General features: G+C 33.6%; 1 protein-coding gene across 9 annotated transcripts in view; it reads right to left on the bottom strand.

Annotated features, from left to right (window-relative positions):
* Positions 1-27948, bottom strand: part of PCNX1 (pecanex 1) — a 163651-nt gene that overhangs the window by 74533 nt on the left and 61170 nt on the right. For 3 of the 9 annotated variants that reach the window (XM_041759631.1, XM_041759629.1, XM_041759638.1), the window contains exons 6-9: positions 26238-27944; positions 21578-21628; positions 16456-16588; positions 10995-11179 (exon numbers count right to left, since the gene is read on the bottom strand). In XM_041759631.1, the coding sequence (XP_041615565.1) occupies positions 10995-11179; positions 16456-16588; positions 21578-21628; positions 26238-27944 (2076 nt within the window). The remainder of the gene's footprint in view (positions 1-10994; positions 11180-16455; positions 16589-21577; positions 21629-26237; positions 27945-27948) is intronic. The other 6 variants (XM_041759637.1, XM_041759635.1, XM_041759630.1 and 3 more) reach the window with 5 other exon arrangements.

Consider the following 27948-nt stretch of genomic DNA (forward strand, 5'->3'; position numbering starts at 1 on the left):
ATATAAGTTTCCAGTAGGGCAATGAGATGAGGTACATAACTGCAACCATCCAGGACTAGTTCAGGCTGCTTTTGATTATTTTTTTATTGATGTTATAAACATGGTGAATCTTAAAGGCAATTTCAACAGGATGTCAGGGCTAAAAGATCTCCCTTAGATGACTACAATGCAAACACAGTATACAATAAAGACTATTTAAATGCTTTAAATAAAGAATTATTTAAATGAAATCCTTGAAAAATAACAATAATAGGCCCCATAATATACTAATCCTGTAACTAAGGGATAGCAATACATTTCAATAATAATTTCATTCTTTAAAAGGATTAGAATCTATAAAGTACTAAATAAGATTGAGTACTTTCTATGGGTCAAATATGCAAACATTTTATTATGATGTTTTCTGTAGTAGCATTTTTTTTACAAATCAGAATAATATACTCCTGTGACAAATTGAGGAAAAAAGCATTCTGTGAAATGTTTTCTTCATTTGCTGTTTTTCAGAGGATTATTCAGCAAGCGGATTATCTAAAACTCTGCTTTTTACCACCCCCATGTGCCGCCCTCATCTTTTTAGTCATGAATCATTCGCTCTTAGCACCTCTAAACACACCAGATTCATGGACTAAAATGAAATAATAATAGCTGTCTGTTTGGCTTCTTCTTAAGTGTATTATTGAGAAACTTTTGAAGTGATAAGGTGATTGCTGAAATTTTTAGTGAAGAAAAATATTAAAAATACTGGCTTGACCAAGATTTCAAAATTATTTTTAAATTGTGATTTTTTTTATGCTGTACTCTTTCCTCAGTTACAATGGAAAATGAAAAATCAGCTGTACTACTATAATTAGCTCATATTAATAGAAAACAGAAACATCTGATCAAAATCACAGATTGCATAAATGCAGAATTATAAACCCATGTAAATGGCTAAATCACAGAGTAACAAAGAGCTGGGAGGGCCTGGCTACTATGTGTAAAATCCAGTAAGAACTGAATGGATAAATATAAGTGTTTATATCACCTAATTTGTGTGTATTTTTAGAAATAATACTATATTCAATAGAATTTAAATTATTGAAATATATTAAGTAATTAAACATTGTATCAGATTTTTAATAATAGAAGTCCTGTTTGGGGAATAATGAATATAATAAATATTTATATGCAACTGAAATGGACTAGAGATATTATTCTTTGTAATTTTCAAATGAAACACTAAAAGAACATTAAGTCATTATACAACTGTATTATCTTTTATGTATACATATCTCATAGGAAACATAGTTGCATTTTAAATAAATAGAAACATAATAAAGTATGCCCTCCAAAAAAGCTTTTTAGACAAAGAAAGCTAGAGAAACTGAGTAGTTTTATTATTATGTAAATCTAGAACCCTGAATGCTTTACAAACCAATGACTAAAAAGTTGTAAATTTCAGAAATTTAAACAAAGCATAAAGTATATCTATGAGGGCAGCGTAGGTGGTTCAGCAGTTTAGCACCACCTTCAGCCCAGGGCCTGATCCTGGAGACCTGGGATCAAGTCCAATGTTGGGCTCCCTGCTGAAGCCTGCTTCTCCCTCTGCCTATGTCTCTGCCTCTCTCTCTGTGTGTCTCTCATGAATAAATAAATAAAATCTTTTTTAAAATAATAAAATTAAATATATATATATGAAAAAGGCAGCTATAATTTTAACAAATGTGCAATGTGTTTGTTTTTTTTTTTTTTCTTAAGAAGCTTCTGTCTACTTACAAACTTTAAGAACATGTTCAGGTCAGAATAAGCTAATAAAGGCTTCATGCTATAATATTCCTAATGTAAGTCCACCAAAAGAACAGATTCTTTGTCTCCCCTTATATCTTTGGGCTTGGCAACCAGTACTACTTCAAAAGCAGCAAATTTTATTCAGAGGATCAACAACTCAGGAAAAAATTACACTAAAAAGAGCCTAAGGTTTCACTGAAAAACTTAGTAATGTTTTAAGGTATAATTATCTACTAAAAGCATCTTAAAAAATGACCAAAACATAAAGAAGCATATATTATTATTGGTTTAAAAAGATTAAGAAAGGATTAAGAATATCCTAAATTTGTACAAATATCCTTAGCATACGTAACAATTTTATATATATTTCATTTAGGATTAAAACCATAAGGTAGTTATCCTTGAGGTGCAAAGTAAAATGTGGCTTTAATTAATAATCCTATTTTTATTTTACTCCCTATTAAGAAAAAGACTAAGTATTGATTTTTTTCAAAAAATCAATGGGCCATTGTTAACCCCTGTCCTGGACCAAAAGCCTTAGGCTTCTAAAACCTGTTTAACTACTGTACTACAAGTAATATAAATTGAGGAGAATATCAATGAAATGTGTCTTTCTCACATGAATTAGGATTAAAAACTAAGTTATCTCATCATAGTCAACTCCCAGGTCATAATTAATTATATCTGACAGAACAGCTCTGTCATGATTTTAAAAGAAAACAATTACTTTCTGACAAAATAAACAAGACTGGAGGCTGGAATTTCAGGCTTAATGGTATTGGCCACAAGACAGCACCTCTACAGATAAAGAAAAAAAAGTTAAGGTATCTGGTGTTTCTTGGTTTTGAATGTTCAATAGATTGCTAATGCCTAAAAAAATTACATTTCATTGCACAAAACCATTTTTTTAGGTAGGAGAATTTCAAACAACCATTAAGTCAATAAATAAGTGATGAACAACAGGAAGATGAGCAAAATTAGATACTGATTTAAAGAAAAGGACACTCGAAACACTTCCCTGAAATCACGAATGGTGCAGCAGACAAACTCAAACACTGGCATGACACTGATAAAAAAGCATGAGAAATCAAGGGGATTCTCTAACTCATCCTTTCAATAAAATTCCTTACTACCTGGCACAAACTGTATGAAGATTGCTCACTCAGCTAGGAAACCCCTATTGCACTCTTGATGTTACTTCTTTCATTTATGTCCCTTGGAAAGAGGTAATGACTAGGACAGATCATCTGCAGGATTTTTCTAATCCTCTCAGTACCAACAACAAAGGAGGCTTCTTACATTTCTTGATTTCTTTCTTTGGACCTTCTTTCTCACCTCTGTTAATTCTGCATCCTCTAAGCCTAATCCTGGTATGCTATTAAACTATCTCTCTTTTTTCTTATAGTAACTCTTAGAAGTTGCTATAAGAGCAAAGCCAGACACAAGGGAGGCAGCTTTATATAGTGCTTTTTAGAAAGCTGTTAGAGGACCACACACATCTACATGACTAACTTATGTATTCAACAAAAAGTGCTTATTTCTGATGTGAGGCATATTGTGTTCACAATGCTCTTTCAATGAATATATTACTATATTTTTAAGAGACAAGACCTTTAAGACTAGTTCCAGTTTCCTGGATAGCACCATCCTTATCTTCATGAACGGTACCTAGGAGTCTCCCAGGAAACATGAGTTTTCACTTTGACAGAAATAGCTCATTTTATTTCTGCTTATAGGTTAATGGACTCGTTCCTCCATAGACCAGGGGTTAGCAAACTTAATCTATAGAAGTCCAGAAAAGAAATACTTTAGGCTTTGTGGGCCAGACGGTCAGATGCAATAATATGACTGCCACTGTAACATGAAAGCAGCCACAGAACACACATATGTTTATTTTACTTCATTTATAAAAATAAGCATCAAGCTGAATGGATCTACCCCATGGGCCATTGCTAACCCCTGTCCTGGACAAAAAGCTGTAGGCTTCTAAAAACTCTTTAACTACTGTACTACAATGGTAATCAAATCACTATGCTACTTGTAATTAAAAGTTTAAATACTGAGAATCAGTCTTTCTTCCTCGGATGTTCAACACTACGCTAGGTTCTTCAAACAGAAGAATAAGGAAAAGAGCAGGTATGAGAAGAAAGAGGCTAATGGTTTAGAAGAGAGTTTTTGAGGTCTCTATCGCTTGGCAACAGTAAAGTAGATTTATATACTGATATGTTTTACTGACATGGCCATTGTCTTCTAATTCTGACTTAACACCACAAGTCTCAGTTCTTTAAGTCTCCATTCTCACTGCCTAATCCCCAGATCAGGTGAACCTTCTAAAAGTGAATGGATAAATTCATATTCTGCTATGATTTCATCATCTGCTCACATCTTTTTTCAAAGAAATATCCTTCTTATCTTGGTAAAATCTACAACACAACAAAAATACTGATGACATTACAAATAATCAGGTAAACAAAAAGGCAAGCTACAGAATGGAAGAAAATATTTGTAATTTGTATCTGACAAATTAGTTACATCTAAATTATCAAAAAACCTGACACTTCAATAATAAAACAACCCAATTTTAAAAGTGAACAAAATATTTGGACACATTTCACAAAGAAGATATATGTATAACCAGTTAACACATCAAAAGATGCCCATCTTCCTTAGTCCTAAGAGAAATGTAAATTTAAACTACAATTACGATAAAAAATCACTGGGTCCAAAACTTTAAAGGCCAACAATAACAAACGGGGTCAAGAATGGGAACAAGCACAATTCATATACACTGCTGGTGAGAATGTAAAACCACTTCTGAAGACAGTTAAGTTTTATTAACAATGGCCCAAATCTGGAAACAACACAAACGCCTATCAGATGAATGGATATACAATACACATATGCTTATACAATGGAATAATACTCAGCCCAAAAAAGAATAAACTCATAAACTAACTCATGCAACATGATGAACTCAAAAGTATCACATCAGGTGCAAAAGGCCATGTTACAACTGCATTTATATGAACTCCTAAAACAGGGAAAACAATAATGACAAAGAATGCAGCAGCTGCCTGTGGCAGGGGTGGAGGAGGGATGGATTACAATGGAGGCAACAAAGAATCTTTTGAAGATGATAGAAATGTATGTCCATTGTAGTATTTCACAGATGTGCACATCTGTTACAACTCATCAATTGTAGATGTTAAATGGATGCAATTTATCACACCTAAATTATGTATCAATAAAATTGATTTAAAAACAAAGAAAAAAAGACTGGTCAGGTAGAAGTCTAAGTAGATGGAAGAGTATGAGACAATACATGGAATTCCTACAAAATATAAATCAATATTTTGGAGAGTGATATTTGTTCTTTTGTTTATGCATTTCATTTCTAAAAATACTATGTGTCATCAGATTCAAAGTAGTATATAAAATGAAAAAAAGTTCCCCACTCTTTAGAGATAGCCACTGTGTTCTCATGAATAATTTTTGTGTATGTTTTTTCTAAGACAAGTGGACCCCTCTCCTCATATAGACTTTCTAAAATTTACTTCTTTTGTTTATTAACTAGCTTAACTTTTCCTATCAATAATAAAGATGCATCAAGTTCTAAGTATTATACTATGTTTATGTAATATTTCTTTTAGGAGTTCTCTAATAATAGACATTTAGATTGCTTAAAGGTTTTCAAAATTACAAGCAATGCTACAATGAATATCCATGTACATATATCTTTGCCAGTTTGTAAAATATGTAGATTAACAGCTGTCGGCATTTTTAGTCTATAGTTCTAAACTGCCCTCCAAAAACATTTAATCTTCAGGCCTTTTCCAATAATAGACATACTACACATTCAAAGAAAAAAAATATCTCAACCTTGTTTTTAATTTGCAATTTAAAAAATTGAGTAAAGTGGAACTATTTCCCTATGATTGCAAACCATTTTATTTTTTAAACTCTCAACTTTTCTAGTTATTAATCTTTATCTTACTGATTTGAAGTGCTTATTGTGGCAAAGACTGATGACTGACCTCTAGTATTCATCCTTTCCTCTTCCTTTTCATATGACCTTCTCCTCACTGAATCTCAGCTGGGCTTATGTCCACCTAGTTAGGGACATTTGCTAGCTAGCTTGTCCTGCAGCTAGAAGTTGCCGTATGACTATGTATAGGCCCACAGGAGGTGGGAGAAAGTGACAGGCACATGTCTCAAGTCACAATGTGAAAGATACAGGCTAACTGTTCTTACATTTTTTAGCAATACCTCCCTTCCTGTTTTTCAGATAAAGTCAATAACTAGAACAGTTACCATGGACTAGTAGGGAAGCCACATGTGGAAGATAACAGAACCAATCCATCTGCTAGGGATAGCTCCCATTAAACTGTCTGAGAGACATGCAAACTTCTCTTTTATTTCAGTAAGTGACTGGTGAGGGGCTAGGGGGATGGTGTCCTCCACTGAAGAATCCAACCTAGATTTCAGTTAATGCATATATTAATCAGGTTTAACTTAGAATCTTAAAAATGTTAATATTCAAAAGTAGATAATCTAATCTAGTACTTTAGTGAGTTCTTCACAACATGGACAAGCAAAAAACAAACTGGGTATCTCAACCAGACTCAGTTATCTTCTCCAGTTATCTTCTACAAAATGCCTAAAGCATATATTATGATTAAATAATGTTAATAATGATAGCAATGATTATTTATGTAATTGACTTATTATTGCCAGGCACTGTTCTAATTGCTTTGCACATTTTAATAGATATAATCCTCACCATAAACCTCTACTGACCCTTTGATAAATGAGGAAACTGATACACAGGGAGAGAAAATAACTTGAAAAAGGTCACACAGCTAGTAAGCAGCAGAGTGTAGATTGGAATCCATGAAGTCTGACTCTGGAGTCTATTATGCTACACTGCCTTTCATGGAGATTTAAGAGAGAAAATATTTTGCTGTCACAAACAAATTAAAGAACAATTAATAACATGGGTATATTACACACATGCTAAGTGAAAAAAGCAAAATACAAAACTCATATAGTAGCACAAAAGTCACACATCATGATCCCAAGTACATTTCAGAAAAGTATATAATTGTATGCATTAAAAAAGACAGGAAGGAAAAAATTAAAAATTTCAAAGCGAATATCTCTAAGTGATGAAATTACAGATGACTTCACTTTCATTATATTTTCTATTTCTAAACTTATATTCCTAAGAATGGGGAAAGCACATTCTAACTTTATCAAAAGGAAGAATATATCCCCAAACTTATTAACACTTCTTCCTTTTAGCTATAATAAAGGATTTTTACTGCTTCAATAAAAATAAACATTTACCTTCATTTATATATACTTTGTGTTGCACTCTTCCCCCCAAAAAATAAAATAGAATTCAGTATTCTTTTTTGTACTTAAAAATAACAATGAAGAACAATAAAGAACAAGGTCAAGGTTGCTACAAAAAGACTCTTTGTTTAGATAAATGAAAATGATCTGCCATAACACAGGGCATTGAAGTATAGAATCAGATCCCTTATACCCTCATAACTGTATTTATAGTAACAAGGAAAAGTGCCTATAATGTAGCACAAAATGCTAAGACTAGTACATAAATATATATAACCTTTTTTAAACACCAAGACTAACTCTAATAAAAACCACTGAAAGTATCATCTAAGCCTCTGTTTTTTAAAGTAAAAAATTTAAAAGCCTCCAAATCATTTTTCTGCTTAATAATGCATAGCTGTTATAAACCGCTTAATAAAAAGGGCAATAGGGTATAGCCAGATTTAAGACTTTCTCTAGAGCTGACCACATTTTCAAGTTAATAAATTCTGTAGTAAAGCAGATTATCTCAAAGAATACCTTCTTTGTCAATCCTTACATAGCAATGAAACAAAAGAAAACCTTAGAAAAATCAACTCACACATTACTTTTTAAACCTCTAATGCATTAACGAAATTAAGAAAGTCTTAAATTCATCAAAAGACTATCACCTATATTTACATATTTTATATTTTAAACATAGATACAAATTTGTCCTTATTTCTTGTCTATACCAGTTTATTTTTTACATGAGCATTTTATGTAATTTTATATATACTTTTTCAAAGCATATCCTCACCACTGACCACAGCTAATTTCATACACAGGAAAAAGAAAAAACCACATAAATTTTCCTGCTTTACCAGATCTTATCTAGAACATTTCCTCTGAGATGAGCTACATATTAAAGAATTTAATTATCAACAATACAGGCATCATTATATCAATTTATTAGTCTTAATTTATAAGAGGATGCTGAGATTAACATAAAAACTGTGAAGGGATTGTCAAGTTTCATAGGAAAAGCTTATAAGATATAGAACTTTAAGGCTACCTGAATTCAGTCTCCCAAGTGACTTATCTGGGCACTAAGCACAACTTATTTTATTAAGTGTAACTGCAACCTAATTCAGAATATAGGAGGAAATCAACTGCAAAAAAATGAGTCCACTAAAAGACTACTGAGAAGGAAATTAACCTTTAAGATGTGGTTTAAAAAAAAAAAGTAACAGGTTACACTGAAGACTTGAGAAATTCTTAGATAGTAATTGCCTTTTTCAAGTGTTAACTTCAAAACTTATCTGTCACTTACATCACTTGAACCTTTTTTATTTTGCACAGAAGTCTATAAATAAGAAAGAAAACCACCCAAATTTTTCCAACTAGGTTCTAAATTATATACTTATAATTCAGTTTTTAACATTAATTATGATTATCAATTATGCCTGCTGAGTTAAGTATGCTGAAAACACAGTCTCATCTGCTGAAAAAGCTACTAATAAAATCCATAAAATACTATCTTCAGTGAATTTTTCCACCATGTCTAATGTTACCTGGTAGCCTTGAAGCACTAGTTAAAATTCAAAAGAGAAATAAGAATTCTCAGAGCTTCATATAGGAAATGAATGTGGTTATCTACTATGGCACCACAAAGTAAAGATGTAGAAAATAGTTAAGGAAAACTACCTAGGCTTAGAATTAAACAGTGCCTGACTGCAAGTTTCCTTTAATCCACAAAGCTATGCCTCTGCTTAAACAGCCAATTATTACCTATACATGTGTACAGATGCAAACACTTAAATGCACTCAAACATATATATGTAAAAGTGTGTATATATATATATATGTTTGAATGTTTTATATAAACATATTTTGTGTATATATACATTTTCACGTGTAAATATTATACACTTAAAAATTTTCAACTGAAGCAGCTAAATTTGGAAACAATTATTTCTGAATACTTCATTTTTTTAGGGAATATTAAGACTAACTTTAACATCTGAGTATATAGTATCCAAATTCATTTATCTAAAATTATCTTACTACTGTTAATTATAATGTAGAAATTAAACCTTGCAACAAAAATATTCTAGTGGAATGTATTACAAAAATCAGCGTCTCTACCCAATCCTTTAAGTTCAACTTCAGCCCATTTTCAGGATTTTTTTGGCCAATTTCATTTACTATGGAACAGGTATACGCTGTCCAACCGATTGCTTGTTTTGTGCTAATTATCACAATACATTCAATTGGCAGCATCCAGCTACCACAGGCCAACAATAAGAAAAAAATCCAAATTTCAAGACAACATTCTGAATATTCACCCACAGATGCTAAAGTCACCTTCATCTTCAGAACTGTGTAGAGTTCATGAATGCACATATTCTCAATAATCTGCAAGTGGATTAAGGATGATATTTTACAACGAAGGCTCTCTTATCAAGTTTTTCAAGTAAGCTAGGTTTCATAGAGGAAAATCATCTACTGCATCATTTTATGTTCCATTTGACAGAAGTCAAAAAATCCAAAATGGATCAAAATTAAGCTTTTTTTTTTTTTTTTTTTAGCAAATCTACTACCAGAGACCCAAAGGGCAACAGTGATGGCACTATAATTTTATATGCACAAACTGACAAATCCTCTGTTCCTAAAGACTTTGGGTTAATCTGAGAGAAATAGTGAAAGACATTAATTGAATATATTTGCAACCAAAAAAAGTATCACTATTTCAACACAAGTAAAACTAAGGACCCTTATAAACTCCTTTGCTTTTTCAAATTATAAATGCAAAAGCAAAAGCACTCTAAAATCTAAATGTTTTATTGCCTTCTCTTTTAGTGACCATTTTCAAGTTTCCCTAAGATTTGCTAAAGATAATTATTTTCATCAATATGCATATCTAATACTTGTTAATTCTCTGGAACTAATAAGGATTTTTACAAAATAGGAAGAGTCAATAAAGAGCCCATTACACTGCACATCCTTCCAAAGTGTCAAGTGGATTATCATCTTTATAAATGAAATGCAGTTCTAAACATGGATAAACAAAATCACAGTGAGCAAATGTAATGCTTTCAACTGTGTGTTTTTTAATACCAAAATTTTCTTCATTGTATTGACTTAAATGTTATTAATCTACATTCTGAACACAAGAAAGATGGATTATACAGAGAAACAGAAACCAAAACAGTATAAATACTGTCTTTAAGGGACAAAACAGTTATTTAAGTGGATATGCATTAATGAGATTTTAAACTATACCACCTCCTCTGAGCATTAACTACTTAATAACTTATATTTATAGATATATTAATAGGAAAAAGAAAAAACTTGATATAGTTATTGATAGTAGTAGAGAGCCATGGCACCCTCTGAGTACTGCATTTAAGAGTATAGTAAGTCTGTTTTAGGTGACAGACACTGAAGTGAAATATAGAACACCCAAAAGAAAGGTTCTCTAGAAATACACCATTAGAAAGTATTTTTGCCTTTTGCCTTTCCTGCAGCATGTTCAGCGAATTCAAAGAAATTAAGGTTTAAACAAAATAACTTTTTAAAAAAAATCAACATTTCCTACATGGTACAAGTCCCAAAGAATAACAGAATTGCCCGACACATTATAAGAGAACACTAACGCATAAACATTTGTTAATCCTTTTAACTACCTATCAGTAATAGATATGCTAAAAAAAAATGTAGAATAAATGTTGAGAGAAACAAAAAAGGCGAAAGCAAGTCAAATTTTCCTCACACACAGGACATATCCTATAACAAGTGCTCTTATGCATAGTTCCAAAGAAACCTATCTCACAAAAGAACAACAATCATTGTTACCCATTATCTGCTGCATTCAAGTTTTTTACCACCAAGATTACAGAAGGCCTGCATACCAAGTTCATCGTGCAAACTGCTGCCGCCTACAGCAGATGCATTGTCATGTGAGGCTTCTAAGTGGACACTCCCATTTCTCACCAGCAAGGAGGCACTAGCACTGAGCACTGCAGCCTGGGAAGGGGGGCGGGGCTGGACTCTGACCTGGGCTGTGGACTGCTGGCCTTGCTGACCATCTTGAAGGCTAGGAAAAAACATGGATTGGGGAGACATTACAGGGAAGAAAAGAAAAAAACAACAGCTAGAATGAAGTCAATATAGAAAACTGATTTCGAAACATAACCTGATTTTTTTTTTCAACATAACCTAAGAAAGAGCTAACAAACTTTGTAAAATACACAGATTATACTGGGATTATACTGGGCCCTTAAATCTTCTGGTCCTTAGAAATCTGATTCATAGTGATGAACACAGCAAACATTTAACGTACATGTAAGCTAATCAATCTGTGACTTTTTCCCACAGCAAGCCAACAAAATTCTAGTACGAGGACAAAGAAAGCAGCAAAGAAATACAAGCACGTTAAATATATGTGGGTTGTAGCTGGTCCCTGACAAATAAATCCTCTTTTTCAGTTTAAATATGTACTTTTATTTATAACCTTTATAAGAATTTTAGAATTCTTCTTTCAAATATCCTGGCATCTTGGAGTCACAATAAAACAAAGGTTTTATACACTTGAGAACCAAAGAATCTTTATCATATGCAACCAAAGTGACAATTTTGAATCAAAGGAAAATCACAAACTAATGCGAGAGAAGCAGAGTAACAAACACCGACTCAACCAAGTGAAATACAAATGATGCTGGGATGCTGGAAGAGTGATGAATTTATTAAACATTTTTTCTGTGAAAAGCCTACATATTTTTTAAAGAAGGCCACAGGCTCTATATACATGCTACTACCTTCCTCTGATCCATTTCATTGTTTCAATAACAAGGACCCATCATTTTAGAAAATCTTAAAAGTAATTTGAAAACCAGTAATTTCTCAGGGTGTATTACGGTCTTTTTAAAATCTTAGAGTTTTTTAAAATACTTAGTATTTTGTTTTGTCATTTATTAAAATTATAAAAATCATCTAAAAATCTATGATTAAGAAACTATTATATTAACTCATTTTATATTTTAGATGTTTATTTTAAAATATTATGAATTTTAATGTTCTTCATATAATACTCAATTTAAAGTAATGAAACTCATGACTTATATGTCATTCTCTACATGAGGTTCAAAGTAACTCTGCATTGTTATTAAATTAGACTTTTAGAAAAAAAAGGAATGCTGCTTAGGATAGCCTCATTCAATTACTCTATCATTTTCTTGAGTATCAACTTCTAATGTTTTGAATTCAATGCAATGGCTTCTATGATGCCTATAAAACAAACTTATCTGCACAGACTGTGAAAAGAGCTGTAATTTGAAGTAACCATATAATAAAAGACTAAGTAGAAAATATTGCTTATGTTGCTAAAGCCTGTGGTTATGGCAACAGAATATACTCTGCAATTACACTATCTGCTACAGTAACCACACGTGACTACCTAAACTCAAATCTTAGTTCCTTTCCTCCACACAAAGTAGCCTGTGGCTGCCATAGCTAAAACCTACCAGAGTGGGCAGGAGCTAGTAACAAGTGTCCACCACACTGGACAGTGTGAATTATACAGATATCCACCACACAGAAAGTTCTATTAACCATCACTATCTGGAACATTCACATTTCAGGCTTCTTTTAGAGCCAAAGAAAAGTATATATTCTAGGTAGGGCAGAGGAATATACAGAATCCATGAAAAAAACGAAATCTACACAATGCTGACTTGTCGATGCTTACTTGTATTATTTTCTTAAAGCAAGTAATGATGAAAGTATTTTAACTTCTTTGGAGTAGAATCTTTGTACAATCAACATAAATCAAGAGATGATCTTGGAAACTAATTAAATATGGTTGTATCTTCTATACATACATAATAAGTCTGCTATTCTTCCTCAAAAATCTATCTAAAGTTATCCACAAAACCTTACATAAATGACCAAATTTCACAAGGGAGAAAATTCTAATGAATAAAACCTTTAAGTAGTTCAAGTACTAGGTCCTTTCTGATTCAGAAGACAGAAGAACTTTATACGATATGTACTCAACAAACAAATTTTCCTATACTTTTTTTTTTCACTTCAAGTCAAAGGTGGTATATAACAGTAAAGATGTATTTTACTGTGAGCACATTTGAGAATACAGTAATCCTCAACATATCCAAATATATAAAAAGGTTTTCAAAATAACAGGCAACACATAGAAATCAACTCCAGAATAAAGAAACCAAAGAAACAAGTGAAAATCTGTGTGGCTGTCAAGTTTCTGAACATCAAAAGCTAGGCATAAATGTTACGTCCCTTAAATTCCTGATTTCAAAATCCTTCAACAACAACAAAGTCCATCATTTTTGCAGAAGTTGGTAGGAACACTACTCCGGGCAGGTTGTACTTTATCTAACCAATAACTTACAGGAACTAATATTCTTTACAGTGCCAATTATATATCAAAACTACCAGTTTGAGAAAAGGTACTATTTTACAACATAGTAAAAGGAAAGGTAGAAATTTAGGTCTAACTATTGCCTATTAATAGCATCACTGACATGCAATCTTAGTAATTAACATGTCCAATTTAAATGGTAGAAAAAATATAGCTGGTCTTGGTCTCCGTCCTCTGTACCACTTATTTAGTATTTGGCACATTCTGCCTTATCTATATGTTGGTTGTTTTTGTATGTGTCTCCACAACTAAAAAATAAACTCTAAGAATTTGATCACATTATTCTTATGAATTGCCAGATTCCAAAGAATACTCAAGAGTATCTTGAACACAGTTCACAAATATTTGGTGGATTTATTCCTGAGCATCACGAAATGGTCCCTATAAATTTCTAACCATGGATTCTGTTTTTATTACTATGACCTTATTTGACTCCAGATCTTTCAATCGTGTAATATTTTAAAAAATAAACCTAGGAATATAGTAAATCTTTTTTCCCTTCCCCAAAATGCACTACTTTCTTTTCATTCCAGTTCATTAATTATTCTAAAAGATACCATATCTGGGTTGATAAAAATAGATAAATACGGAACTAACTCAATATTAGTATCATAAAATTTTTAATATTGATCTTTGCTTTTATCTCTAGTAACTGAGACGAACTGTCAAGGTCTATAAAACCTACCTACAAAGCTAACTTAATGAAAAAAACCCCCACATTTATAAATAATTATGGAACAGGATAGTCTAACAATTATAAAAAATATTTGCAAATTCCCTTTGTGAAGCAATTTATGATTCATTCACAATCCTTGGAGACATATTTTACCAAGTTGCTTTGACTGTCAATCACTTACACTATTCATTAAAGTTTAAAATAAGTTAGTATATTTTACAGGTATTTACATAAATAATTATTATTACTCCTATTCCATTTCCTTTAGACAAACAAGTTTTCAACTCTTCCATGACCCTGCCACCCTATATTTACTTAAAGTTGAGATTATTACATAAGTCAAACTGAAAATTAACACCAGTATTCTCTACCTGAATATTTTTGCAATTAATAAAATATTTTCTCAAATTGGTGTTTCTTCTAATTTCTCTACACTAAATTTTATCTTACCTCATCCATGATGAAGTCAGCCTATTTAAGATACATGCAACCTTTATACTGGAAAGATCCTGAAACCTTAATGAAATCTACATGCTGACTACTAGACTTTCTGAAATTTCTAACATTAGCCCTTTACAAATAAGCTTCATACCATATCCTCATTTAAATGGTGATGTATTTAAAACCCTACAAAATTCTACATGACTGGCTAGAGTTCTTTAATATTCCACCAGGCAAAGAAAAAAAAGTAATTTGTCTGCATTTGTTTGGTGAGTAGGATCCAGCAGGCTTATTTGTGGCAAAGAATGAAAGGATTTGTAAAGACTAAAAGGAGGAAGCTAAAAAAACGATTAATATCAACATGGAGTAAGAAAGCAAACATGTTTAAGGCAAGTATTATTCGAGAGGCAAAATGAAGCGGTTAGAAAAAATAAAAAATAAAATGAAATGCTGAGCTCTTTCTGTAGGTTGGGACTCCACCCCCAATCCAGTAGCAGAAGGAAAAATTAGTTCAGGGAGCAAAGGAAAAGAGGAGAAGGCACGTAGAAAAGGAGGGTTCACAAAAAGCAACAGTGTTCAGAAAAGGTTTTTAGACCAAATGTTTTTTGAACTGCTGCCTTCCCATTTTTATATTTTAAGTGTCAGTTTAACTAATCCACACTACTTTTTACAGAATTATGTATTACTGTAGGATTAATTAGGAACATGACCTACAAAAGATGAAGTTCCTGATTAAAATGTAAAATCCAGAAAAATAAGCAAGTCTTAAGCAAGTCTTAAATCCCAGGGGAATATAAAAGGAAACATTTTGCTACTCTCAAGAACAAGATTTTATCAAGGGAAGAAGTCTGGCTTTTGGAATCTACCATGCATTAACAGCAGTTATGTCATCAAGTGCTCTTCCTTTTGAATGTCAAACTAAAATGTAGGAAAATAATTTGGTAATGGCGATTCTCAACACAGAGATGAATTAAAGTATATGACATCATGCGCTGCTTAAGCAAGCACAAGTAGAACATTTTTGTCCATATTTGTATTCTTAAAATAGAGCACAAATATTTTGTCTCCTAAGACACACTGGAGAATAAAACACTAAAATTTTAATGGAAAACTATTCCCAATATTATAAATAGATGCCTTCTTAATTAGAAATATTGGGAAAAGTAAAAATGTTTTTTCTTCAGTTCTATGCAGAAGTTGAGAAATTCAACACAGATATACACAAATACATACACATATATCCAATTGACCATATTTTACTATAAATGGAATATTTTATTTAGTTCCATGTAATTTACCAGGTCCTAGTGATTATGAAATAAAGGACACCAATTTTTAAGCAATGCAAAATACATATTTTAGTGAAATAAAATAGCTAGTTTATCAAGCTCAGGTCAGTTATCTATATTCCTCAACAAGCTCACCACTCAGTCCATATTTGTTCTTATTAACCTGTCAAGATGTTGGGGAAAAGATGCTGCATTAATATTAATTTGGAGTAGGAAAAAAATGAAAAGCTGACTTAAGGCCTCTATTTACATTTATATAACCACCCTAAAGTAATTTTGCTATTTAAAATTTGCTACACCAATCTGATCATTTTGTTGAAAAAGTGCAACATAAGGCATGCATAATGCAACAGACTCATGATGACATGCTGAGAAAGCTCCAAGAACTTAAAAACCATAGGAGAGAAACCGGGGAGAAAAGAAAAGCCTTATTTGAATGCTTTCTTCAGACTGACAGAACAGGTTAGAAGGTCTGTTAACATGCATGCTAAGCTTGGTGGAATTTTAAAATACCATACCTTAGGGGTGATCCGATGAGCAATGTAGGAGGGGTAGGGTTACTCCCTGCATTGTGCCGGCGCCGTACTGCTTGGCGCCTAAATGTGCTGCGTTCACGGCGAAAGGATACTGCCTCCTCGCTGGCCTGTGCTGCTGCATCAAGATAGACTTAGGTCAAATAGGAGCCTAGGTCAGAGATGTAAATAGCAGCTGAGCCTGCCTTTCCCCTGACTTCCCACCCTCAAAGGTAAAGAGGATTTGTCTAATTGAGCCAAATGGTTTTCATACCTATGCTGTTAATCTATCGTATCAAGGAATACACAAAACACACGTCAAATTACTTAAGGATCACAGTTTCTTTAAAAATGTTTTTGATGCATCTGGCCTCACCATCTTCTCTTCAAACTCAATTTCCTATTTTATTATCTCTGCTGCCTTAAATCTTTCTCTAAAAGCCTCAATTAGTCCCATAATACTCTATTCCCCCCTTTAATAAAGTCAACCTCAAAAGTACCGTATTTGTTAGTTCCAACTAATAGGAATGGAGCATTATTTCCTGTCAAGAAGACAGTACAATGGGGATCCCTGGGTGGCGCAGCGGTTTGGCGCCTGCCTTTGGCCTAGGGCGCGATCCTGGAGACCCGGGATCGAATCCCACATCGGGCTCCCGGTGCATGGAGCCTGCTTCTCCCTCTGCCTATGTCTCTGCCTCTCTCTCTCTCTCTCTCTGTGACTATCATAAATAAAATAAAAATTAAAAAAAAAAAAAACATGCCTGAGTTTAAAAAAAAAAAAAAAAAGAAGACAGTACAAGCAAGCAATGATAGTACTTCATTTTTGATGCTGAGAAGTAAAGTAATAGTCTATCCCACACTGCCCTATGCCACAACTCTGGCAGCTTTTTAAGTGTTTAATTCAAGACAGCATGGATATATCTTAAGGTAAGGTATTTTGCTTCCATAAGATTTTATTCAACTCTATGCCCCAGCACAGGTCCCCTCGACATCAGGAGCAAGTATCACCAAGATGACAAGCACAGACATTTGATTTAATCCAAAAACTATAAAGTACAAAAGAAAACAAAATACACAACAATGACAAAATCACTATGGCTTAACAGAATTATGTAAAATTTTATAAAACCATTCTAATTGATTTCAATTTCTTACACAAAATGTAAGATCATGCTTATCTGAATTTAAAACAATTGCTTCCTGGTGATCTAAACACTGTGATCTAAATATTTTAGGAATGATTTTTGACTTTAACAAAGGATATTTTCATACTAAGTATGAATAAAGACAAAACAACTTAGTACAGAAACATTCTTTCCAAACACATTTTTTTCTATTCAGTATGAAGAGGATTACAAATCCAAGAATGTTGTTGTATTCAGATTTCAGTTCTGTTGCAAGCTTTCTGGACATCTGAAAAGCATAGATACTAATTCTCAAATCATTATTCTGCTTAGCAATAGCCATTTCTACCAATGTGAATGTTGATTCTAATAAAGCATGCTTTTTAATGTTTACATTTTGTATCTCTTTCCCTGACTCCACCAGGGAATATTCTTTGTGTAATGAATCTATTATGATTAGGAATGTACGCACTACCTCCAGAAGGCACAGTGTTTCTATGTAGGCACCGTTTCCTTTTATTGCACTAATGACAAGCACACAATTATTTTATTCATTTGGCAAGCTTCTGCCAGTAAGAAGTCACAAATTACAAGACAATTGTTTTTTTTTCCCCCCAGCTCATATGCTACAGTGACCTTCTGAAGTTAGGCAACTAAATAAGAATAGGCGTTGGGGCTTTGGCTCCAAATCAGACTTGACTCCTTGAGCTAATATTTTTTTGTTTTTTTCCCTCCAGTTTAACTACGATATAATGAAAATTACTTAAAATGTGAAAAAGGTTACTTGTGATGCAAAAGCTCACGTATGCAAAAATTACATATGGCCTGTGAGAACAAATGATCATTAAACCTGGTCATCTAGACCTGTGCTGTCCAACATGGTAGCTACTAGTCATGTGTGGCTATTTAATTAAAACTTAATTGTAAAACTTAATTAAAATTCAATAAAATTAAAAATTCAGTTTATCAGATTCATGAACTACATTGCGAGTGCTCAATAAACTACATATCTAGTGGCTACCATTATTGGGGCAATACAGAGTATTTCTATCATCATAGGAAGTTCTACTGGACAATGCTGATGTAGAAATTCAAGGACATCTTTCTGTCACTACAATCTACAAAGCATACTGTGTGTTTAGCCTACTCCTAACCATTGTCTCCTCAACAGAAGTAAACTGCAACCAGCACTGTCACAAAGGAGAAAACATACTGGCAGGGCAGTCATTGATTGGATAAAGGATAAAACAAAGCAAACAGGCGACTTGCAGGAAGACAAGCAAAACTTAGATGAGTGACTGGTATTCCTGTTAACGGCTTAGACATCAGCAAGGTTAACTCAGGTTATGGAATTTAAAATTACTCTTAAAACTCAAGACATTTTATGAACCTATATTGAAGATTTCTATTCTAGTGTAAGAAACTACTGTTCAAATTTACAGGTCAATTCATTTCATTAAGAAACTTATACATTATCTCCAGTTTTAGATATCTAGTTTAGGTACTTTTATTCTTCACCCAGATATAATGTATGGACAATAATTTAATCCATAAAATGAACTAAAATTACTCTGAAGGATTTGGATAGAAACAATATGTAATCATTGAATATTGAGAATAAAAGGGAAATAGGAACAGTTTTACTATCTTCCTTCTACTGAAGACTTAACGGTGTGAATTTTAAGTAAAAGCCAGTTATTCCATAATAATAAGATGAAAATACAAACTAAGGTGTCCATTTGTAGTCAAAATATTCTTTGGATACTTCAGAACGAAACTTTTTTTTTTTTTAGGCTATTATCACACCATTTACATTTTGTCATCTGGAAAAGAACTACATAATACTACTTACTCTCTTAATCCAATAGTTTTGGAAACATTTCAAGACAAAAGTTTATAATAATCTACTGAACAATGTATTAAAATGGAGTTATGATTACTACCTATGTTGTCCTTATAATATTAGGGGTGTAAATATCTAATGCTAAAAGAATTTTCAATGTTTCGAACTAGGGGTGGTGGAAGGGGAGGAGGGCGGGTGTTGGAGGGGAATGGGTGACGGGCACTGAGGTGGACACTTGACAGGATGAGCACTGGGTGTTTTTCTGTATGTTGGTAAATTGAACACCAATAAAAATTAATTTAAAAAAAAAAAAAAGAATTTTCAATGTTTACCAAAGCAACTACTTTAACAGCAGCTAGGATCTCACATTCAACTGAGAACACTATGCCATAGTTTATGATCACAACAAACAAGACTAAACCATACCCCCTGAGGAATACTACTCATACCAAACATCTCTATTTGGAATAGGATCCAGGAGGGGTCCAATTCTATTAGTGCCAAGGAAAGAAAAGTATCTTTACAGCTTAAAATAAGTTGCTCTAAGCAATTCATAAAAATAATTTGCTGTAAGAAAAGTGTCTTTAACACTTAATTTGCTGTAAACATAGTCACATAAGTTATAGTCTCTTGATGAAAGTTCACTTCTACAACCCAATTATAACAAACTTTTTGAATCCTTTAACTTTGTAAGAGAAAGAAAACAAAGCACACAAAAAACCTTTGAACTAAAGAACCAGACAGGAGAGAGAAAACACTTTAAAACCTGGTTTTGAAGCTGACATTTTGACATTGCTTAAAACCCAGTATCCTCCTGGCAAAATAATCAAATTAACTAGAATAATAAGAGCATAAAATACAAATAGCGAAAATCTAACACTCTGGGTACAACTAAATTTAAAGCATGTGTAGGTAAAGGAAGAAAAAAATCCACAAACATTTAAATGATTAAAAAAACCTAAATAACAAGAAAGATTTAAAAATACTTTCAAGGACATATATTTTTTTGACAATTTTGACTCTTAATTTTTTTAATTTTTAAATTTACGAATCATTTCTTAGTGTTAGAAACTTCAAGAGACTAAATTACAAGCACAACAAGTTTGAGAGAGAACCCTGGATCATTTTTAGCTCTTCACTTTTGAGGAATTAAAACAATCATTTGATTAAGTTTAAACATTTTCTGGGGGCCTAAGGGCAATTCATGCACAAGGCACAGAGATCCTAAGACATTTTAGCTACATGATCTGATCTATTCCTAAAGATCAAATAGAAAACCAAATCCACAATACATACCTCCCACCTCAGAAGGTACTTCCCACTTACCTAAATGAGTTTAGGAAAATTCTCTAAATTCTATACTGAATTGTTTTAGTACAACTCTTTATTTTTATACTGGGGATGCTGAAACCACAGACTATCAGTTCATTTTACTCTGTGAATGAAAACAGGAAGAGTATTAAAGGCAATGAGTACTTTTGGGATGGGGGAGTATAAAAGAGCAAAATGTAGGGAGGTAGGAGGTGAGGGTTATCCATATTCTATTTGAAAAATTGGAAAGTTGTAGGTAGGTACAGAAAAAGACACCACATGTAAATCATACAGCTGACTGCTTAGTACCAGGGTTCAAATATAATAAGTTACTGTCTAGTCACTGTATACAGTCGTGACTGGCCTCTGGTGATAGCTCAGTTGCTATTAAATGAATAAAAATTTAGATGAAACTACTCAAGAAAGGTGTTATTTTCAGTGGGAAGTGTTTATTATAGGAAAAAGTTTGGAACGATTGTGAAAATTAAAAATTGGGTTTTGGTACCTCAAACATATTAGAAGCAAATGCTATTATGAAATGAGACTTTAAAGAGAAATGAAAATACAAACAAGCATATATATATATGAGAAAAGTATCTTTATACTTATACCCATATATATATACATATACACACACACACACATCTCTCAGAAAAATAAAATATATATGCAGACATCCTGAAATACATGGAAATATTCTTCAAGATAAAAACTATTATATTTAAGAATATAAAGTTACTATATGAAGAAATAAACATTCAAATGATTTTACAAAAAAATTTTTTTTCAAAGATATAGTTTAAGTTTATGCTTGAAACCCATTTGATCTAAATATCTTTCCCCTTCTTACTTTCCATGTCAGCCAAGGATGATGCTAACACCAGCATGCCAAGATTTTGTTCTAAAATAAAAACAAATACTCATCAGTGTCATTTTCTGGGAGGCCAAAGAACACTGAGAATCTACTGCAACATATCGAAGGATTCGTTCTGAATTAAAACAATTTCAAACTGTGAATACATTTTAAAGGACTACTCTACTTTCTGAGTAAGTCAACAAACAACAGCAACCAATGACAAAGGATTAGCTGTGTCTTGAGTCAGAGAGATTTGCACATCCCACTGATATCTTCCAAAATCCCAAACAAATACAGATGGGTAGGCAAAATATTTCAAGAAGTCAAATGATACTCTGGAGTCATGATATACACACAACAGTTCCTAAAAGTTAGTTTCAGGATCACTTACCTGCAGAGGTGTCTCCTAATGTTTTTGATCCTTTGTAAATGGGATGAAAGATACAGACCCCCTCCCAGAAAACTGCATTCAAACTATTTTGCATGTATTTTTAGAGATTCATCTAAGAAGGGGTAATTCATTAGCGAAGAACATATATTTGAAGTGACATCCATCCGAAGAGGGAAATTTCCTTAACAAATCAGTATCTTACTTTTTATAATAAAGTTACAATTTACAGAGTACTTTTACAGATATAACCTCACTAGAATCTGACAGTTAATGGTGAGACAGACCTAGACAGTCATCATTCCTGTTTTATAACTGAGGAAACTGAGGCCCATATTTAATGACTTCCCAGAGTATCCAGTTAGTAATTAGAGGTGGTATTAAAATGTAACTGATTCCTCATCCAGAACTTTTTTGGTGCTAAGAAAGAGAAATACTGTAATGTCTGCTCCTATGACACAAAATCAGGCATGAGCTGGTTTGGGGAATTCTATAATTCCACATCTTAATTGCCACATCAATAGAATATCTTTTCTTCATCGTGCTTTAAGAGAAGATAATTTTTCCAAGTAAGTGAAGCATCCAAATCTGTTTACTACACTGAATGAGCATCTTTCTGTTTTATATGCCTGAGCTTTCTTCTCCATATAAACTAATATAACCTTTCCCTGAATCAGGGTCAGCTGCATATGCATTTGTTACAGCATTGTACTACAATACAGCATTCAGTTATGATCCCACACTGTCCTTTGAACATTATCAAATTAAAAAGACAATTTGCCCCTGCTTTTAATGACCCACCCTATTTGTGTGGTCATTCTAGCTTCTCCTTTCATGTTAGTGCATTCCTGCTGCTGTCGTTACTTCAGCCTTTCTAAGCACCAATCCCTTTCTACTAATTTGTTGCTTCTAACTTGCCATGTGGACTGACGGATCAGAAAATTAATATATTAGAATTTAGAGTCCCTCTAATTAGTAAAGTACAAAAACATTAATTCTTATGTTCTTGCCTATTCAGTGGTATTTCTAAGGTTCAATGATATCTGGGTTCAAATAACTGACCTTCAATTTACACAAATGGCACAAACCCTCATAAATTATTTATTGAGATTTGGTTTTTCTTTGAATAAAGTTAATATTCCCTTGACAAAAGATTATCTTTGGTTCCCAACACAAAAGTAATAATAATAGGATCCTATTACATGCTTATAGAATAGGGGCCCAAACATTATATTTAAAATAATTTTCTTGAACACAAAAACAGAGGTTAAGAAATTCAGAAAAAAATTACAAAGAATAGAGCAAATATAAACCCATCCATTCTGGTTGTTCTTTTTAATCTGTTGATTCATGCAGTAAATTAAGGAAAATGCAAAAGAAAATAGTTTTTTAAAAGTAGGCTACAAAACAAGACACTTTTCTACCATATATAACTATCTGTATTTTTTCCTTTAAATATTAGGAAATATTCAAATTACTGAAGCCATGCTTTACAATTATAAAAGAAAAACTAAATGCAAAAGAGATCAACAAGAGAAAATGTCTTAGTCTGCACCTGAAACTTTTTTTCCTGTCAAAACAGGAAAACTGATGAAACCTAATTTTAACTGAAGCACTTGACTATTGGTGAAAAGTCCTATGAAAACAATCACTTGTGACTGAATATCAATAGGTAAGTTATACAACATACTGTTGCCAAAATCAGATTAAAATCCACATTACCAGATTAGATGTTAATGTTTTTCTGTTGGTATTATATAAGAAATTAGGAATACCGATATTCTTACTTTTACTGTTGTCGAGTTTCACAATGGCCTGATTCGAAATCTCTAATATAGGTCTATTTAATCATTTTTATTTCTACTTTAAGGACAGGATACATTTGAGGAGCATAACAGACTGGTCTATATAATAGAAAGAGTAGCACTATTAAGCATTTCCCACATGCCAGGCAGTGTCTAAGCATGTTATATATAGCAATTCCTTCCATCCCCACAATAACTCTGTGAGATGAGGAGGCTGAGGCTTCAAGAAGAGAAGCAGCTTTCCTACAGTGGAGCCCATACATGTGGGCAAGGGTGTCCGAGTTCATATCATCATGTTAGATCACCTCTTGTCTTAGAGTATTTGATTTTAGTACTTTAAAGTACACTTTCTAGATTTCATCCTGCCACACTGCCAACATTGTTCAGCTTAAAAATAAAACCAAATCGTTGGAAAACTCATCAATACCTCCAAGTTCATGAGAATAAAATCTGTTTACAGTTTATGTATGGCCATATGAATGGTCAAGCAGTATCTTGTTTGGTTGATACATTTTAGGAGTATGGTATGTAAGAACAGCCTAGAAAAATCTCTTCTAAATTTCCAGAAAGGACTGTAGCAATTAATTCTAATATAAACAAATATTTACCAATTACTTGACAGTTTATGTAATTTTTAAAATGAGAACCAAAACATGTCCCCTCTCACTACCTTCAATCTTCCCCAAAGCCCAAAAAAAAAAACCCTAATAAATGATAAAAACCAACTCAGTATAAATTCTCCACACATTTAAGCAGTTTAGTTTTCCTCTTATTTCATTCTAAACACAATGAAACTCAAAAACCACCCCTACAATGTTCTTCCTTTGGAAAAAAAAAAGTCATGTTTATTCCATCGAAGTATGTGGAAATTCTGAGTTCGTTATCTGCTTCTTATTAATATTCAAGGACGTGTTTTTATTTTTTTAAATACAAGAACACAGAAGATGACAAAACCTGGAATATGGAAAAATAAGGGCTTGTATTTAGTCAAAGATCTGCACCAAGAAATAAATAAAACCTTCTATGTAACTTTTCCTACAAATCAGGACACCTCATATTCCCTGTGGAAAGGAAATGACATTTTAAATACAAAGACATAAGGACTTACTATGGCTCTTGTACATATTTTTTTTAGTATTTAAATTTCCATAGTATTTGGAACAGCAGTATTTTTCTGCCATAGCATGTTCATTCTTAAAGTTTATTTTAATGACATCTTGAAAAATTAAACGATATTTTAAAACCCAATGGTTTCTTCCATGTCGTGAACATTTGTGGTATGATTTGTGTGAGAAATCACTAAAAGCATTTCAAGACTTTTATAAAAAAACAAAATGATAGCTATATCATCAAAGGTTCAAGGGAATCTAATTACTATATTGTCACCAAATGGTGATAATCACTTCAGATATAATTAATTATATTTAAGTGTGATAGAACATTTTCTTCTTTAGGTACTAAAGATCATTTTTTTACATTCCAATTACAAATTAATCTTTATTAGAAACAATACCAAAGGAAATAAGAGAATATTTACAAGATATAAGTTTGAATATAGGGAATGGGGCAGCGGATTAAAAAAAAAAGCTCATGATGGCACCAACAGAAGATGCCAGAACTCTTTCAATCCTCTCAAGAACCAGATTCCATAATAAGCACAACAGAATAAATTTACTATTCTGGGTAGGAGAAAACAGCAAAAAACAGCTCTGAAATAAATAAAATAGCCAAAACACACTGACAACATAAAATCACCCACTAAATTTCACACAATTTCCCATACATCTCAAATAAATAAACTATTACTTTAAACAAAACACCATCACTGTTTCATAGGGAGTATCATGTATCCACGGATGGACACTAAATGCCAACATAAACTACAAACATCAATCTAATAAACTTTAAGTGTGAAGCTAAAAGAAAAAAAAAAAGTTAATGCCTGATACTTGAGTAAGCAAGGAAAAAAACCAAAGAGACAAAAAAGAAGCACAAGTTTTCAAAGCGTGTAGTCAGAGATAAAGTAATATTTGGAAAAATCTTATATTACAGATTAAGTGATCTAATTCTGAAGGCTCAGTGGCACATGCCACATACGAGATGACTATAAATGGTTTGTGACCTAATAAATTTCTACATTTTGTTGTCACTACTGTTGTACAAGGCAAGAAGAGAATGGATTTTTATTATTCCTGGTAAAACATTAGGTGGTGGCAATTGACTTAGGAAAACTCCAGGCCAAGAAAAAATTGATATATTCAAATAATACACCTGAAAAAAAACTTTCTTAGTGTGCAGACCAAAACCTTTTCTGAGACTACCATCTCCTTCTACATGGAAGAAAGTTTATTTTCTTAACATCATGAAAGGAGGGGTAGTAGCACAAAGCATATATGAGTAAGTACTACTCTAATCAAGAAGAATGGATTGAAGAGGAAACCTCTTCCTATAATTTACTTACCTCCACTGCCTGCATCTTGCTCTTCACCTTCAGGAAATGCCACCTGGCTTGGCAAGCTATTCCTAGACCGAGTGACTGTCTCTAACTGGGAAGCCCGGCCCAATAAAGATAGCTCATCTAGCACCTCTCCCTCTTTGGCCTCAAGATCTGATTTTGAAGTGGTTAAAGGTTTTATACTTTCGGGCGCCATCAGCCTATTGGAGTCATTCAAACAAGCCACTGTGCCACTGTCCAGGCTCAACACCCGGGCCCGAGTCTTGGCACTATTTGTGCTGGAAGTCCGACGTGTTGTCCGCTTTTTGCCAGTTCCTTCAGGACCCAAATGGGCTTTGTGTACATGCTCAGAGTCAGTGCCCCTTTCTTTAGGGACATGTTTGGTCTTTAGGGCACTGTATCTGCCCTCAGGAGACTGACACGAATGAGAAGTGGTGCTAGAAGAGCTATCACTGCTGAACTGGTGGGCAGACTGAACACTTGATGCTCTACTCAAGTCACTTTGGTCGCTAGAGTCCTCATCGTGACAGAATATAGCACTATGTGGCTTTGTACCAGCAACACCTCGAAAGGAAACATAGTCCCTATGCCGGCTTGAATCAAAACTGCTGGCCCGCTTTTTTCCTGTCCGTCTCCGGCCCGACTTATGGGCAGAGGCTGTTCGGTGGATCAAGCTAGAGGATTTAGGTCGTACGTCCCCTTCCTTCTGTTTGCCACCACCCTCTTTCCCAACTTTGGAGTCCATTGAAACAGCTGGCTTATCACTCTGTTCCTCTTTGTTTTCAGCAGTTTTGCCAAGTGGTCCGTCCCCCTGTGAAGTAAACTCATTTGCATGGGGGTTTTTATTGGCTTCTTCAGATGCAGAGGTGCTGAGCCGTCTCTGATTGTGCATATCATCAGAGGTACTGGAATCCTTGGCCTCTTGAACTCCACTATTTGTACTCACTTCCAAGGCAGTCTTTTCACTGCTAGTCCTTTTGTCACTGGTACAGTTACTCTTGTCTTCGGGGTCAGCACAGCACTCTTTCTTCCTACCACTTTTCTTTCCTACTCTAGGAGACTCCTCATGCTCTGACAAGATGCTCTCTATGTGAGTCGAGCTGGTCTGCTCACTTTTGTAGCTGCTGACGGTACTGTTGGTGTCGCGGTCCGTTCCACTACAATAGCTCTCTGTTGACCCACTACTCCGTGTACTGAGGCTCCTCAGGCTATCCATGCTTTTGTCTGCTTTCAGAGGTTTGCTCTTCCCACTTTTTGTAGGTGGCTGAGAATTACTGCTTTTAAGCTCACCAATGAGCTGAAATTCCCCAGATAAACAAGAATTTTCCACTAAGGATTCTTTGGATCCAGAATGAGGTTTGGAAGATTCTAACTCACTAACTGGATCTAAGCCTCGTCTTTGCTGATAGAGAGGGAAGTCATTCAGTGAAGTGTCCGGAAAAGCCACAGCAGAGCTAGAAGTCCGTGGTACACCTCGTGGCCGGTGATCTTTCCTGTAAGAGTGTGAGTGTAAAGGGACAAGAGAAGCTACTTCTGTGTCACAGGCATTGGACAGAGACTGATCAATGTGGTGGTGATGGCTGTGACTTGGCAAGCTCACTTTGTCACTGAAGTCCCTTGGTAAGTCCTGTCCACAGGAGGATAAGGAAGGCTGAATGGAGATGAAGGAATCATTGGAGACCAGACGAAAGAGCTTCCGATCAGTTGCCAGATCTGT

Source organism: Vulpes lagopus, chromosome 6 (assembly GCF_018345385.1).
Source record: "Vulpes lagopus strain Blue_001 chromosome 6, ASM1834538v1, whole genome shotgun sequence".
Taxonomy (NCBI): domain Eukaryota; kingdom Metazoa; phylum Chordata; class Mammalia; order Carnivora; family Canidae; genus Vulpes; species Vulpes lagopus.